An 18,113-nucleotide genomic window follows, 5' to 3' on the forward strand; every position below is an offset into this window, starting at 1 on the left:
ATATGCTTCGTTTTCAAATTAAAAAAATATTTATATATCTGCATGGTTTAAATAAAACTTCCAAATTCATTCGGAAAGTTCAGGTACTTGTCAGGTACATAAAATTTACCTTAAGGGAATTAATTTTTCGCGGATTTGGATTTGGCGGTTTTTGGTCAAAACCGCAAAAAATCCAAATGTGCCTCATCCGCGAAATTAAATTCCTGCAAAATTTCGAAAACACATTCATCTGCGAAATTAAATTCCCTTTTTTTCTTTAATTTTTTTAATTTTAGATACCGTAAAATTCAGTAAATAAACCTACCCCGCAATTATGAACTATGTTTTGTGTTTCCATGTGAATTTTGAAATACACTCGGAACTTTACGGTATATATGTTAAAGTCTAAAATTTGTGATTTGAGACTAAAATTTGTGAGGTTGATGCATTGAAAACACATTGCTTCTATTAAAAAGGGTTCTAATATCTTTACATCGTGGAGCTGGTTTTTCCTTGATTTGTGTTTTCTTTTGATTTTTATTGGTGGTACAGCTATAGCAGCCTCAACAACATCAGCTCTCTACAAAAAACTCCCGATTATAACTTCATTCTTCGGCTCGCAATAAAGTACAGTGACGATTTTTCTATATCGATCCATTACTATATGGTTCCTCACAGTGCCTGGCATAGACACAGTCACCATGCAAGGAATTTCAAGTCCTCCTTGTAATAAAGGCGATTTTCTATAATGCGTCGCAATCAGTTTTGTATTAACGGTTCCACCTCAATCGAGTAGGAATTTTGTAGCACGTGAGAACTCTCTTTGTCCAACTATTTTCCTTAAATTATCAACCTGGCATGTTTTAATAATAAAAGGATCATACTCATTTCCAGTTTCATGCAAGCAAATCAAAGTTTCGTTCTCAGTTGATTTCCACATTTTATATTTATATTTATCATCAGCTGCTGTAAAGAAAGGGTTAGGAGAGTTGGCCAACATTGATCCTTTTAATGATATTGATCCCCTCCTAGCGTGTAACTCATTCCAAAATGAAGTTCGTTTGGAAAATAGTCTTGAAAGAGACATGTACATACATGAAAACAATCTGGATAGTGATTCTGATTATGAGGATGACCAAGAAAGTTCGCTCTTTCTTTTGCACGAGAATTACTAGATGAATCTTTTCGTAATCTTCTTCAACGTCTGGCTTGTACGTAGGATCAGTATTCTCACAGCTATGTTAAGTGTTCTCACAGCTATGTTGGTGAAGAATTCTGGAGTCAGGTCTCTCATTTTTTCAATGGTGGTACTATTAAGTTTGAGGACAATGTTATCGTCGTCACAATCAAACTCGTAATTATCATCATCAGTTTCATCATCATCAACATTTTCATCGTCATCAACATCGTCGTCTTTGTTCCAGTCACCTTGGTCTAGGAAAAAAGAAATAAAATTTAATAACGATATGATTGATTCTAAATAAAATTATAAGGAATAAATTTAAATTACCGTCAAGACGTGTTTGACAGTGAATGTTTGTTGTATCTGGCGTTACTTGTACACATTGACTTCTCTGTCGAGGTCGCATATTAACTTGATACCCCATATTTCTGACACTAATTGGAGAAGTCTGTGCACCAATGGATCGCAAGACAACTTTTGCTTTACTAACGACAATAGCAGAATCAGTTTGTGTTCCACATGTGTTGCTAGCTTCCACTTCTTTTTTATGCTCTTCCATCACTACGGCAGTTTCTATGACCTAAAATTTCAGATAACATGAAGTATATGCTCGACATGTGACTCCTATTAACAAATATCTATAAATTAACTCTTCTCTTTCTCTGCATTGGGCCCTTCGAACTGAGGCCTTTCTTTCCTTTGGTTGTTCTCGAAAACAAAATATTGTTGGGATTGCATTTTTAACAGCATTTTCGGGATTTTTCACGGGAATATCTGGTGTTGCATTTCTTAACTTGGATCAAAGCATTTTTCTTCAAGATGTTTTAAACAAACAAAGACCTTTTTAGGTAAATTTTTTCTCCGCAAAGCATCTATCCACTCGTGTATCTTCATTTGACGGCAATTTAAATGAACTTTCTCTGGATTATTGCCATAATAGTTAGTACAACCTACAGCAGCACACCACGCCATTTTAAGAAATATTGAAAAAAAAATTTGAGCACATGTTTTTAAAATATAGCGACGGGGGTTAAATTGTATAAAATAAATCTTAAGTTTCTATTATAAATTAGTAATAGGTTTAAGAACAAAACGAACAAACATCGCATGCGGTGTGTGAAAGAAGGCTTCTGTATTTTATATAAAATTGCTTACGTCACAGTAAATCGGTTATGCTATATCGCACTTGATCGTGTTTTTATCAGAAACTATCATGGCGGTTGAAGAAGGCCGCTCTGGTGGCGAAGGTTAAGCTTTGAAGAAGAATATTGTGCATAAGAATTACTTTTTAAGATATATTAATGCTGAATTATTGTTTTGTGCTATATGAAGTTTTTATATGCAAATATTATAAAACATACTATATTCCCTTTAACTTCATCAAACTCAATAAAAAAGTCAAACTCTTCTTTTTTGATACTTCAGTGTGCATACCATCTATCACACTAATTTAATTAATTGCCTTTAAGAAGTTTTAAGCCATTTGCTACTTCAATTATAGACCTTCCAGAAGGCCAAACAATATTAACTAGAACTAAATAATGCATGATTGCCTTTGATACTCGACAAATAATTCTCAGTACTGTTGCCTCGGTAATATTGAAGCGATCAGATACTACAAAGTGGTTCCCTTGAGCACTATGCCTCAAAAAAAAAATACCCCACTTGTTTGTGCAACTTGACCATTGATCTTTCACCATATTGAAATTTCCAATCTTCAAGCACAATTATTCCACTGATGTTTTCCTCAACATAAAATGGCTTTTAAAGGGTATCACTGTCACAAAGTATCCTGGTATCCCAACAGCATCGATACGGTTAGTAGGACTTATCAGCAACCAATGGTAAAATTATGTCAGTTATGTCCTATTCATTTGTTTATCTTCTTCGTTCTCTTCACTTTTGCTTTTGAGGCAGCCATATTTGTTTACAAAAAAAGAGCCGTCTGCTATGTTTTTGTAATTATGCAAAAATTAAGCCAAAGAATATAAGCTATATTTTTAAACTACATAAAATATTAGAGCACAGTGCTGTTTCTTTGGTCACTGGGGCACCTGGAGCAGTTGGAGCATAGAGATTTAAATCTCTGCTGTGAAAGAAGTAACCCCTAATTTTCTTTATTTTCTCTCAACTCACCATTGTTGTTGTTATTTTTACTTAACTAGCAAACCCAAAGGATCATTTTAATTCATGATGTGTTGCCTGCTACAGATTAGGTCTTGCTACAACAGCTGCTCTATTAGAAGAAATTGAGTAAAAGTCATGTGTTGGTAAATATAGTGTATAGATATATAAGGACCGCTATAAACTGTTGTATATTTTTAAAACGGGTAGTGTGAGTTTTACGTGTTGCTATAAAGGTATGGGTTATTACCAATTCAAGAGATGATTGCAACTTTGTGCTCAAGTTTCATTAGTTTGGTCGTTTTTCAAGTTTGGTCTGTAAATTGCAATGAATTTTTTTTTTGAAATATACTTTTCATGAGATAAAATGAGCCCCCCCTTTATTTCTTTTGCTAAGTAGTTATACCTCATCTCTACAATAATGACTGTTTTTTGTCTGTTCAAAAACGTTGCACCACAGCTTTATATTGGACACCCATTTCATTCTATAGGCAGACAAAAATGCACTAATAGTGATGCAGGAAATATGTTTATAGGCAACAGAGGAAATTAGTTTTTTGGATACGACTATCTAAATAGATAAACACTCGAGAAAACTCAAAACCAAATTATTTATAAAACCAACTGACAGCAGAGCACTATTACATTTTACGTTGTATCACCCTCACCATACCAAAAGGGGTATAATTTATTCGCAAGCACTCCGCTATCGCATGATAACAAGTCAAGATAGCATTTTAAAATGTGAGCTCGATGAACTTAAAAGTATTTTGCTGACCAGAGGATACAAAGGTCGGCTTGTTAATGAAATATTCGAGAAAATCGCCAAATTAAAGCAATCAGACGTAATTTCTAACTCCATGCACAAGTTTAATAAAAAACGAATACATTTCAGAACCGCTGACAATAGTGGTGATACTGACAGAGAGCAAAACAAAGACAAACACATTCTACCTTTTATTTTACCTTACCACGAAAAATTTACAACGCTTAAACGAATACTACACAAGTATTGGTTTATAATTGAGAGCGACCCTGCTCTGCGACTCGTTTTTCCAACCAAACCATTCTTGACTTTCACCAAGCATAAAAATATACAGGAATAATTAATCAGAGCAAAGATGAGATCTGCTGACCACTGCCTTTCATTATAATTTTTATAATTTATACGTTTATTCGATTTGTATAACATTCAGTTTATTAATATCATAATAAAATTGTTACAACCAAAACAGTTTTTTGATATTTTAGCAAAATACTGTATGCTAACGTTTTGCTGTTTTATTTGTTAGTCTGATATCCAAATATATATCATATCCTTTAAGATAACATGTCTGATGTTAATTGAGTTGTTAGTCTTCCAGGGAATTGCATTGTAAATAGAACTTTGAATGGAATGTGTAAAATAGATTGTCAAAATCATTGCATATAAAAGATCTTTTTCTTTGTAGAATTTCCCTGTGAAAGTTGAAATAAATCTTTGCATTGGAAATAGAATTTTATATATAAGTCTGAAATAAAATGCAATATTAAGTACATTTTGTAGAAATGGAGAATAAAAATTGTTTTTGTAAAATTTGTTTAAAGGTATTTAATTAGAAACAAAGTTTGTATAGACACAAAAAATTGTCATATGGTTTAGTCCATTTATAACAGCTATATAAAGAATATAACGTTGCATAGAATGTTTTTATAGAATATGGCAAATGATTTATTTTATTTTTATGCCTTTTTGTGAAACATAACTCCCTGACTTAGTCATGTGAAAAAACAGGGGATGTGTTAAAAACAATAAAAATAATCCAAGTATGTGTGACGTCAAATATCTAAAAATTGCTCTTGCTGAAGTAAATGTCTTTATTTTCTTTATTTAAAAATACAATCAACATTGTTGAATTTCTGTGCCCGAAGGCGTAGGAAATTCTTTGAAACCGTCGTTTTTTCTTTTGGAGCATTTTTTGAGAAAAAATCGACCCTGGGATGTCACGTTCCTCTGATTTTTTGTTACCTAAATGTCATTTTACGCCAAAATTGGTTTAAAAATTAAAACTACTCTATTTTCCACAATATTTGGCACAGTTAACAAAAAAAGTATACTGAACATGATGGTGACATCAAAATTTCGATTTTTTGGCCCCCTTAAATGTCATTTTAGACCAAAATTTGTCCAAAAATTAAAACTACTTTATTTTCGACAAAATTTTGCACAGATTACAAAAAAATATGCTGAACATGATGGTGGCATCAAAATTTTGATTTTTTGCCACCTGAAATGTCATTTTAGGCCAAAATTGGTCCAAAAATTTAAACTACTTTATTTTCGACAAAATTTGGCACAGTTAATAAAAAAAGTATGCTGAACATGATGGTGGCATCAAAATCTTGTTTTTTTGTCAACTAAATGCCGTTTAAGACCATAAACGTGTCAACCATGAATGATAGGCTATAATTTTTGTTCGCAATTTCTTTTAAAGTGTGAGTTTATTTTGACACGTTTTGTTTTGTTTGCGTTTGTTGTAAGATGTAATGTCACTTGTGTGTTTTATCTTCAGAGCTTCAAGCACCAAACCTCTTCGAATGTTTGGCACGATAACAACGAATTAGCAGGTTGTCATCAAATATTTTGGTAGCGAGCGGAAATTCTTAGAGCCCCCAGGGCTTTTTGTTAGACTTTAATGCGAGCTAAAACAACGAAATTTAACAACTTTTTTTCAATATTGCATCAATACTCTGTCAATCACCAAATATATGAATTTTATTGAAGAATGCAGTAAATTTAGGTATTTAAGTATTTATACCTATATTCTTTTCTTATAACTAGACCGTCAATACGCAAAACCTGATAAATGATCAAAAAAATTCCACCTCATGCATCAAAATGTCCAAATTGAATCAAACTTGGTACACTTATAGTACGTCATGGAAGGAACAAAATGGCAATAAATTTTTGCTTATGTCAGCATTTTTTCTGTGACATCGTGACATTTGTCCAAAATTGTAACACTAATGATAAGTTCCTTATTAATTTCTTTATTTCTTTTTGATGCTGTTATTCATTATCCTGCCTTTTCTATAAGAGATTAAGTCGATCTTTAGCTGCCAGATTCTTGTTGGTCATGTATTTACTTTTTTAAGATATGTAGGTTTTACTTGGAGCAAGCCTTAAAACAGCAAGGGTGATCTTTAAACGGCTGATACAATTGTCTGGCACCAGTCAGTGTTTTTTCAAAAATGGGTGAAGATTTTTTAAGATATCTGGGAGGCTGTTGAAACTCTAAGGGTTTCATTCAGCTGTTTTTTCTCGTTTTTTTCAGTAGAAACTTATTACAGGTTGTGTGTCAAATGCTTTATGTAAAGAATACTGGTAGCCTTGTTGTGAAGCTTTCACTTTCGGTGTGTATCATTCCTTTCTGCTTGACAGTCAGCATGAGAATGCGTAAATATCTTGCTTGAGATTGCTCTGCTGGCACAGCTTTTGTAATCCTCTTTACAGAACCCTCATGGACGGCAGTACCAGCGTGAACTGAAGAGGCTGTCCTGGGGAAATAATTGTAATAATATTTTCTTGTCTCACCTTTTTGTTGTTTTTCACTGTAGATGAAATTCTATCACAAGCGAAAGAAAATGATGTTGTATTCTTGGTTGTTGGTGACCCATTTGGGTATGTATACTGAGTACAATTTTAATAAACGCACTAGAAATATTTTTTAAGAAGACTGGACAGGGACAAAAATTTCAAAATTTGTTTGCAATGCATGACAAAAACAGGCTACTTAACAAATTTTCTAAGTTAATATCAAAATGCATTCACATCAACAAATACAAACTCCTTCAAAAGAACACCAAAGACGTGGAGATTGAAGGCAACACTTGCTATGTAGTTAAATTGTTTTTTGTTAGCTTTTTTATGGGTACACATTTCACTTTTTATACCCGAGGATTGCTTCAGTACCTGAGACAATACCTATTGTTAGTCTGTTAGTGAGGTGGGTTTTTAGTGGCCTTTTCCTGCAACACAAGATTAAAATCATTAAGTTGTACGAGCCCATAACAATGAAACTTTTACAATTAAAAAAACACTTAAAGACGACAGGAGACATTATACGTGGAAAGATAACCACTATAAACACATAATATAAAGATTGACACTACACAACTAACGACGTTGAATTCTGCTTTCTTGCACGGCAAGTTCAATATCTTCGTCTAAATTATGTGTCTTTCATACATCTATCGTGTTCCTCTGACACATAACAACATGGAACGAATTAACGAAAAATTTAATCGGGTCTTTATCCAAGCACTAACAATTGATTTCAAAAGCTTGCGTTTTTCGGCAATTAAATCCGCGGCATGCGAGTAAAAACGACTGCATTCCCTCGACATTCCTCCGAAACATGAAAACACTAACGGTGTAAACGAACTGTGATCAACATGAATAATTCGTTCATTATATGATCGTTTTTTTTCGTTTTCATTCTGTCAGATTCTTGTGATAATTGGCTAATAGATTAAAAACCCTTACATCTGCATACGCCATTTGTCCTTTTACCCAAAAAACTTCCTGCTGCAACATCAGTTCTTGCTTCGTTGGTTGTTATTGCAGTCCTCAGCCTAAATATTTCACTGTTCAAAGGCTGTAGAAGCGGTTCCACAATAACTTCCTGGCATACCTCTTTACTATTCCCGCTGTGCAATTTCGAAGCTCATTGTGTCTGTTGATTATAAATCCGCCTTGTGGACAGGAAAGAGCGTCTTGGACAATGAACGGGGTGGAACAGACACATATCGTTGGTAATCGTTCAAGTGGGATCACATCCCGAAGCCATAAAGCATCCCAGAAAGATTGTTTGTCAAGTGAGAACCCATGTTCTTTAAGTGGAATAGCAGTTAACCAAATCGATGACCCATTCTCCAAGTTGGCTTCAAGGGCTTTATTTTTTTCAAAGTCGGTAATTTGTTCTTTGATTTCATTTAATTGATGTTGATAATTTTCTCTTTTTATCCGTGTCTTCAATGCAGCTACAACATGTTTAGCTCAGTGATTCTAAGCAGCAATATTTTGAAGCATACATTCTTTTGTGTGACTGGTTATCGTCAAAGAATGTTCATACTCACGATCCGCCATTTGAGAAGGTATAATAACACCTAAGCCACCATATCTGGCTGGCAGAGAGTACAGCAATCTTTCACTATCATTAAATTAATAATCGTTTAAAATAACACGAATAAACTCGTCAATTTTTCTGTCTAATTTCTTCAAAAGTACTGAGATGTTCGGAACAGTCCGCATGATAAAAACATATCTGTGTCTTAAACAATGCATAAATGCACTATATGCTGCATGTGGTTGGGTTCTTGCAACAGCAATTAAACTGTCCAACTACTTAACCCACGAATTTACTTTGTCGTTGGTATATTTTTCAGTACAATCATGATTCCCAATCACTGCTCCAAGGTGACGATTGCCATCTGAGGTTATAAAGATCTCAGAATCTGATAAAAGTTCCTTTGCTTTATTAAAGTATTCATCTTTTACAATTAACATAGACTTTTGGTCATTAATCTCATAACCAATGTAATGACCATATTTCTTTATGAGAATCCCACCAGGTTTTAAGCTGTTCTAATTTTCCCATACCGGTCAAATCATCAGCGAACGCAATTTGTTTAATTTTGTGTGAATCAAAGCTTGACATTACTGAACCTAAGAGTGGTATCAATCCCAATGCATACATGCTCATGTGACGTTGTTGCCATTTTGTAATGGTATAAACTTTTATGACCACTGATTTGCTGAATATGAAAATGGTTAATGTTTTGCTGAGAAGGTTAGTAATGGTAGTCTCCTTGCACTGTGGTGTAATATTTTTCTATTTTGTGATATTAAGAGCCTGATTATATGAGGCGAGTTGGCTTGGTGTTGGCCCGGTTGGCGGGTCAACCCGGTTAAAAAAATTTCATATTATATGGGAAAAGTCAACCCGGTTCAAGACCTACACTGCTGCCGAGTTGGAAAAAAAATGCGTGTAATTTTTTAAAAATGGTGGATGCAAGATGTAAACAAACAAGCGATATTAAGTCAAAATTATCATTAAGTATTTTGGTCGCCAATAGTTTGTTTACCAAATCCAAGGTGTTCTGTATTTGTCATTGCTTCGAAGAAATCGCCTAATACAGAACATATTGAAATATTTTGTAACAAAAAGAAGGAAACTCTTGAAACGTTTGAAACACCAACAGGGAAATACACGTAAACGAAGATCTGTATGGTTTAGTCCAGGGAGAATCCACCAGTGGTGGATCAATACATACCAGCTTTATAACAACCCATTTGTTTGGAAAAAAATTTTCGTATGAGTAAGGAAGATTTTACTAAATTTTGCGATGAATTAAGACCCTTTCTCACACCTGAATCCAATACACCTAACCACCGAGCTTTATCATTAGAAAAGAAAGTCCCTGTCGTTTTATATTTTTTAAAGGACACTGGTTCTATCTGGATGACAGCAAACTCTTTTGGGATACACCAGTGTACTGTTTCTAAAGTAGTTAAAGAGGTGTGTGCAGCTATAACTATGCACCTGACACCGAAATTAATCAAACAACCTGAAACTTCTGAAGAGATGTACAAAAGAGCAGCAGAGTTTGAATTAAAATATGGAATGGTACAGGTCTTTGGCTGTATTGATGGAACACACATTCCAATTAAGACACCAGGAGAATGCAGTCAAGATTATTTTAATTATAAGCAGTTTTTTCACTTAATGTCCAAGCTGTTTGTGACTTTAGAGGTATGTTCATGGATGTTGATTGCAGATGGCCAGGGTCTTGCCATGATGCTAAAGTATTTGCCAATTCAATGATCAGCAAAAACATGAAGGAAAATCTCTTGCCAATAACTCACTGACAAACAGTCAAGTTATTTTCAATGTATAATGCTGAGATGTGCACGTAATCCTATAGAGAGGAGTGCGCTTGGAAGACTGAAAGGACGATGGGGAATTTTAACCAAAAATATGAACCTTGATTTGAACATTTTTTATGTTTTTAAAAAGTTGCAATTTCAAATAAACACTAAAACTGAAGTTTCCTGTGGTTGTATAGAAAAAGAAAGTCGAAAAGGAAATTCCAGTATGCAGTAATATCTTGCAAGTCAAAGAAAACTCTATTCGTAAAACAAAACACATTTAACAAGTCAAAGAAAACTCTATTCGTAAAACAAAACACATTTAACAAAATTTGGGACTTTATATACGTATATAATATATATTATTAGTTCACTACTTTACCTTAACTAATGTGAAGCTTTAATGATGTAAAAACAAAACAAAAACTTTATGTTAATAAATATACATGGCAAAACATTAAATGGTTAAGTTTGTAATGTCTAGGAATTTAAAAAATCCAAGTATGTGATACTGGATTGTGTGCTTTGGCTATTTGCCTTATTGGGGGCATTGTTATTACTATTAGATTGACTTGGAAAAGTATGGTGTGGGTAAACCATATTATGTGAAGTTTGTCTCCTTGGAGAGTTTGATAAAACCTCAACTGATCTTCTCATACTTTCGGGTACTTCAATGAAAGAGGTACTCATTGCACGTATTGCTCCTGCAAACATTTCATTAGATTGCTTGATCGAATCATAAAGCTCTTTACGAAACATTCTCTACTTTCTTTTAATAACAACTGATCCCGCTGTCTGGCAGACAAACTTTTTTCCAGATGTTGCCTTTTGTCGTCAATTAGTTGGAAAGGGTCCTTTGCATGAGGTCTCTTTTGTTTTCCTTTATTCAAAACTGGAGTTTGCATAACTTCACTTTCCAAATTCTCATCATTGACATCCTCAGTGTTTGAGGAGGTAGACATACCACCACTTGATATTGTCTCATTCTCGTCATAGGGAAACTCTGTACTAAAACCAAAATTTGTCACATTTACAGATTAACAACCAAAGCGTAATGGCTGTGTGGAATCTGAACCACCATAAATACTAACAAGTTCATCGTAATACTCCACTATTAATTTTCCAGACCCACTTCTAGAATCACTTAATACGACACTTGAAAATGCTTGCCTAATTTTTTAATCTTCTCCATAACACGATTGTACCCCTTTTTAATTCGTCCTTTTTCGATTTTTATGGCAGCTATAATATTGCTCCTGCCCTGTTCACACATCGTTGGTTATTAATGTAGTTTTTTCTGGGCCAAAAAGATCAACGTCCTCTATATTCTTTCGAGCCATCATTACGCGAATTTCCTCATACTGCTTAGGTTTATCAGCATTAAAGTCCTTATTATTAAATGTCATATTGACTTTGTATTCCTTTAGGAAATTTATTAGCTGCTCCACAAGTTCTGAAGTCCATTTAAACTTCTTGTCTGCTGCTTCGCTCGCCATTATTGTTTTTCTTCTGTTTTGGATGGCAATGCGCATGCTTGTCTTTCCCAACCCAGCCCTGGCTCGGCAAAGTGATATTATATGAACCGAGTCAACCCACCTAACCAACCCGTCCCGGGTTGAAAAAACGAGCCAGCTCGCCTAGGCGGGTTGACTCACCTCATATAATGTCAAATATTTTTTGTAGTGATCTGCCATTATGCCGAGCTGTTTAATTTTATCATGCTGAGCATGTGGCAAGCCAACACCGAGCCAACCCGCCTCATATAATCAGGCTCTAAAAATTCTCTTGCTTTCTTCATAAAATCCCTGATGCCTTTTTTTTCCAGGAGGCTATTCTTAATTCCAAATTCTGTTAACTTTAAAATTAATATTATGCTGAGCTTGTAAAAAAGTGGCGAACTTTCTTGCACATGTCAGGTGGGCGATGATACAAAAGTTGAAAATCTTAACAGGTCACAAAGTTGCAAAGGCTTCTTTTCTTAAAAAAATGACCTTTTCTGTTCAACTGGCCCTTCAGCATCTCGTGTTTTTATGCTTCTTTCTGTAAGCAAAAGCTGGTATTTATCTCTTTTATGTCAAAACTTCAGTTGTCTTCCTTCGCCTTTGGGCAATGGCAAAATTGTTAGGTTATGCACCACTAAACAGTTCGTTGCAAACCCACTGAAATTTGTGTTGCAAAATAATCAATATCTACGAGGTGTTCTACTTCTTGTTTTGACTTGCAGCATTGCTTTGTATTTCTTTACATTTAAAGTTGCCATTTCAAATTTTAAGATTCAAACATTTCCATAACGTTTCGGTGGGCATTATTGGCGAATCATCAGGGACACAAATGCAACTTATCAATAAAGCCTAAGTCTTACAAATTACAATTTTTTTGTAAATCCTTAATTACTAGTTGCTTTTACAATTTCCTAACAAGAATTTCTCAATATTTTCTTTAATTTGTTTTTGGATGCGTCAGTAAGAATAATTAGCTTCTTTATCTAACAAACACTGCATCATTTCGTGATATTAATGTACGATGACAATGTGTTGCTGGTGTTAAATTTCAATATTTATCTATTAGACACCTGCATGCCATATTTTTAGGTCCCATACCTTTCAGAGGCCTTTATATTGGCCATTACTCGAAACTACCCCTAAAAATCTTTATGAAATCCTAATAATGGGGAAAATTTAATAACTCCTGTTAGGATTATCTTTAGAACTTGAAACTTGCAACACAACGTTGTTTTATTAAGAAGAATCATTTTGCATAGTTTAGACACGTGATAATCCGATTTCCGATTTTGTCGGATTTTACCCGAAAATCGGGAAAAAACGGATTGTTATGGAATTTTTGGCACTTTTTTATGTGATCCACGTAAAAACCGGAAAATATGTTAAGTAACTTTTATTTAGCTTTTAGAAACTTCAAACAGAATGCAAAAATTAGCTCTGGAACAAAAGTAATTAAATGTTAAGCAAATAGGGGCATTTTTAACAAATTTCAAGCTTCTGATGACGTCACAGAAAATGTGCTGACGCAAGCAAAAATTTATTTCTGCCATTTTGTTCCTTTTATGACGTACTATAAGTGTGCTAAGTTTGATTTAATTTGAACAACCCCATGAAAAGTTATTGAGGGGGGGGGGGCAGATTCTGCCCCCCTCCCCCGGTCATAGTATGTTCGAAAAACCCCGGACTGAATAGGGTTAACCTAGGTTTGACCCATCACCACCACGTTTCCAAGTTATTTTACCTCAAAGTTATGACTGCATTGCAATGGCTTCATTAGTTTAAATTAAGATATTGACGTTATAAATTAGTGATATTCACGAAGAAACGTTTATTTTGTCGATTAACATTTCAGACTTGCATTTTTCAGTGACATCAAAATAAACACATCCACTTTACCTGTTACAGACAGACACAGTCTTTGTATTATTATATAGACTAGTCGATAAGGCCTGTGGAAAAATCCACTTAGACAAAAGGCTATTGAAATAACAGGTTGCTTTAGATGTTTTGCTGACATCAGCAGTGCATATACAAAAAAAAATGTTCTTAAAATCTTACACAAAATGTCAAATGTCAAATCTTACACAAAATAAAAAAGAACAGCTTGCAGGTGCAAAATCTAGTTGATATAAAGTTACAACAACGGCACTCACAATATGGACACTCACAACACCAATATTCACAAAACGGACAGTAAGAACACCGACAGTTAGAACACCGACAGTTATAACACTGACAGTCACAACACGGATAATAACAATGTCAGAAATGTATCTCAAATATGTACATCTTATAAGTGATTATGTTGAAAACCCTCAATATTTTATTCTGAAATATCCAAAAGTTGGCCTGCAAGAGTTATAGCACAAATCAACAAAAATAAGTTGTTTACACATTTTAAATATTGTCTTATATATGAAAAAGCCATAGTTTGGAAAACATCAAATTTAAATCTAGAAAAATCAGTCATTTCAGTTGCATCCTCTCCCGCAAAAATTTACACAAAATGTAGAAATTAGCCAGTTAAGAACACAAAAATTTTTTTTTCTTAGAATGATACTTCCCTCCACCAAATATTTTAAACCGAAATGTCAAAAAAGCGGTAAGCAAGGAGTAAATTTCAAGTCAACAAAGATCCTTATTTTGAAAACATTGTATACGGTACTTTATCACAAAAGTTTACACACAATGTAAAACAGAACGGTTTTTGAAAAAGCAAATCCAAAGTAATAAAAATCAGTATATTTGGCATGTTGATTGTCTTTACCCATAAAATCATACGGAAAAGTCTGTCATTTCGTATATTGCATACAGTCCTCGGCCATTAGATTTTATACAAATTATAAAAAATGCAACTTGGTAGGTGTAGAGTCTTGTATAAATTTTTTTTTTTTTTGTTGAAAAATATATATTTGAACAGAGTACAGAAATGACTTTTGTAGATATAAATTTAATGTGTTTTGAACTTTGCTTTTTAACATTGGTGTAGAAGTACTGTTGAAAGAGCTGATTTTTGTTGATTTTGAATTTACTCCTTGCAAATTGTTCTCCTTTTCAGATTAAAATATTGTGAAATTCTCAACAAAAACAAAACGTGAAGAAACCATGGAATTTTCTTCCAGCAAAACTGACATCACATATATACAGTTTTTCCCAACAAAACATTATATATATACACAAAATAACAAAAACATCTACTTACACAACAGCTTAAAGTGAAGTATATTTCTACAAAAAATCGTTTTTTTCAATATATTGCATGTGGTCCATGTTCACACCGGTTTACACAAAATTGTGTAAAAAAACAACCCTTGTATACAAAAACACAAAAAACACTCATATATTGGTATTTTACATCTTCTAAAATCCATGCTTAAAACACTAGCTAAATAAGAAGAATGCCAACATAAATCAAAGCTTAGCTAAGACAGCCAGTTAAATATAGTTAAACTGTGGAGACTTGCTAAGTAAAGCACATTTAAAGAGAAAGTAGATATGGCTATATATAAATTAGGATTATAAGTTATCTGATCTCTATAATAATACGCTAGGTGTGTCTGTCTGTGTGTCTGTGACAGGCAAAGTGGATGTCTTCATTTTCCTTTGATGTTACCGAAAAATGCATGTCTAATATGTTAAATTTTCTGACGTTACGACGCGACGAGAATAACACTACTTTAACGTCAATATCCTATATTAAATTAATGAAGCCATTACGGTGCACCTAAAACTTTGAGGCCAAATAACTTGGAAACGAGGTGGTGACGTCAATGATTTTTCACCGCGTGGGTAACTACGGACCAACTAGGACCAATTTGGGTAATTTTCCTAAACCTGGGTCCCCAAATCCGTTTTGGAATGGACGGGTTGATGACGTCATCGAAAAACCTTCAAACCCTAATATCTCTGCAACCGTTTATCAAAAGTGCATGATCCTATACATTTTCCTGATCAGAGTTTAAAGATCTATGCGATGAAAGCAACCGGTATAGAAATTTCCAAAAAAAATTTTTTAGGTTTTGACAGGCCAATGCTGACGTCAGCAAAATTTTCAAACCCTTATATCTCATTAACCGCTCATTAAAAGCACATGATCATATAAATTTTCTTGATCAGCGTTTTAAGCTCCACACAATAGAGGCAACGTGAAAACAAGCTTCTGAATTTATTTATTTTGTATTTGCACTGCTGACGTCAGCAAAAAATGTAAAACAACCTATTTTACCATCTTCCTTCTGCCTGAGTGGATTTTTCCACGGGCCTTATCGACTAGTCTATATAATAATACGCCAGTTCTGTCTGTCTGTGACTTTTGCAAAGTGGATAAAATTTCTTTGATAAAGTCTATAAAACATCGTCTATAAATTTGTTCTGTAAATTACCAAACTTTGACGTTAAAGCAATATTGACGTCAAAGGAAAGTATATTAAGATTAGTGAAGCCATTGCATTGCACTTTTAAATTTAAGGCTAAATAACTTGGAAACGGGTGGAAATAACTGACGTCATCTCCTGCGTGGGTAACTAAGGACCACCTTTGACCAATTTGGGTAAGTTTCCCAAACCTGGGTCCCTGAATCCGTTTCGGGAATGGACGGGTTGATGACGTCATCAAAAAACCTTCAAACCCTAATATCTCTGCAACCGTTTGTCAAAAATACACGATCCTATACATTTTCTTGATCAGCGTTTTAAGATCTATACGATGGAGGCAACAGGCATACACATTTCTGAAAAAAAAAGTTTTGTGTTCTGACATGTCTCTGCTGACGTCCTCAAAATTTAAATGACGGTTATTTTTCTCTGTTATCCTGCCTAAGTGGATTTTTCCACGGGCCTTATCGACTAGTATAACAATAATAATGTAAAAATTATAAAATGAATTCAACAAGCCATAGTTTTCTGCTTCGCCAGCAAGTTTGTTTGATACCTAACAGCTTAGTGTAACATTTTAAATTTTAGGAAAAATATTAGTTACACACCATGGGATACATTAATTATGCAAAATATAAAACTTTGAGGCTTTTAAGTGACTTTTTTTCTGGAAAATGAGATCTGCTTTACAACACGTAGGTCCAGCTTACATTTAAACTAAAAATCTAAAAAATATCAAAGTTCTTACTTTTTCTGAATTCTAACCAACTAAGTCTTACCTTCAAGGTTTACTTATTATTATTATTATTATTATTGTTATTGTTATTGTTATTGTTATTGTTATTGTTATTGTTATTGTTATTATTATTATTATTATTATTATTATTATTATTATTAATATTATTATTACTTACCCAGGATGGGCTCTCCACTTCCTAATGATACTGTTATCAATAAGGGTTTTGCGAAGGGGGTATTAGTGCATTTAAAGCTCTCATTTAAGCTACGGAAGCTGTGCAAACTTTATTCTCATGCTGAACTTCAAGCAAAAAGGATCGATTCACACTTTTATAGTCTTTTTTATGTCGTAGTTTGAACCCAAGACCTTTGGCACTGGTGGCGAACGCTCTAACACAAAGCCACCAGCTAGTGATCTTATGTTTAAATGATTGGCAATGGTTTCTGTCTTGTAGCTTTCAATTTACTTCGTATTCAGATGTATGCTTTAGTTGGGATTTTTTGGCATGTGACAAACGTTTTTTTTGGCATTACAAAAAATATTTCACGACTATTCCCGAAGGCTGTTGACATGTTCCTTACGAAAGAAAACAAGCTATACAAGATCTTAATTGGCAGTATAGTGATTGCAACATTACAGAAAGGAGATGCTTTTAATATATTTGCTTACATTTTTTTGCCGCCAGCTTCTTTTGTTTGTTTCAGGTTTTGTAATGATGAGGGGTTTGTTTTCTTTTAATTTTATTTCTGGTTATTTTAAAGTGTTGCTCTTTTTGTGTATATACCATGAAAATTGTTTTAAGTATGCTTTCAAACGTTGGTGGTAATGTTTATTTAAAAAAAACTCATTGTGCTCTCTTTGATGGGTCGGGTATTTAAAATTGATTCAGTTTAGCAGCTGCACAGGGTTTTCTCTGTATGATGCACCCACTCCTGCCGAATTTGCTTTTTAACGCTCCTGCCTGCTGTGATGTACTAAATATGCATTTTCTGTAGATCAGACCAGAAAGTAAATAACCCCCCCCTACCTAAATTCTATTTGAGACGAGTGTTATGCAAAGTAGTAAGAAAAAGGCAAATATTTGTCCAGGCAGAAATAAAAACCCTACTTTCGTTATAAAAAATAAGTAAATATTGTTTAATGTAGGAAGATTAATAATTGCTGTTTGTAATTGATTTTGTTGTTTGTATAGTGCCACCACACACACAGATTTAATCATTAGAGCCCGCAAGAAAGAAATTCAATACAAAGTTGTGCACAATGCTTCCATTATGAACGCTGTTGGTTGCTGTGGACTACAGGT

General features: G+C 33.9%; 1 protein-coding gene across 2 annotated transcripts in view; it reads left to right on the forward strand.

Moving 5' to 3' along the window:
* The window catches only part of LOC130612386 (diphthine methyl ester synthase-like), a 41,409-nt gene that overhangs the window by 8,225 nt on the left and 15,071 nt on the right, over positions 1–18,113 (forward strand). For both annotated transcript variants that reach the window (XM_057433690.1, XM_057433691.1), the window contains 2 exons: positions 6,884–6,947; positions 18,003–18,111. In XM_057433690.1, coding sequence (XP_057289673.1) covers positions 6,884–6,947; positions 18,003–18,111 — 173 coding nt within the window. The remainder of the gene's footprint in view (positions 1–6,883; positions 6,948–18,002; positions 18,112–18,113) is intronic.

This window comes from Hydractinia symbiolongicarpus, chromosome 10 (assembly GCF_029227915.1).
Source record: "Hydractinia symbiolongicarpus strain clone_291-10 chromosome 10, HSymV2.1, whole genome shotgun sequence".
Taxonomy (NCBI): Eukaryota; Metazoa; Cnidaria; class Hydrozoa; order Anthoathecata; family Hydractiniidae; genus Hydractinia; species Hydractinia symbiolongicarpus.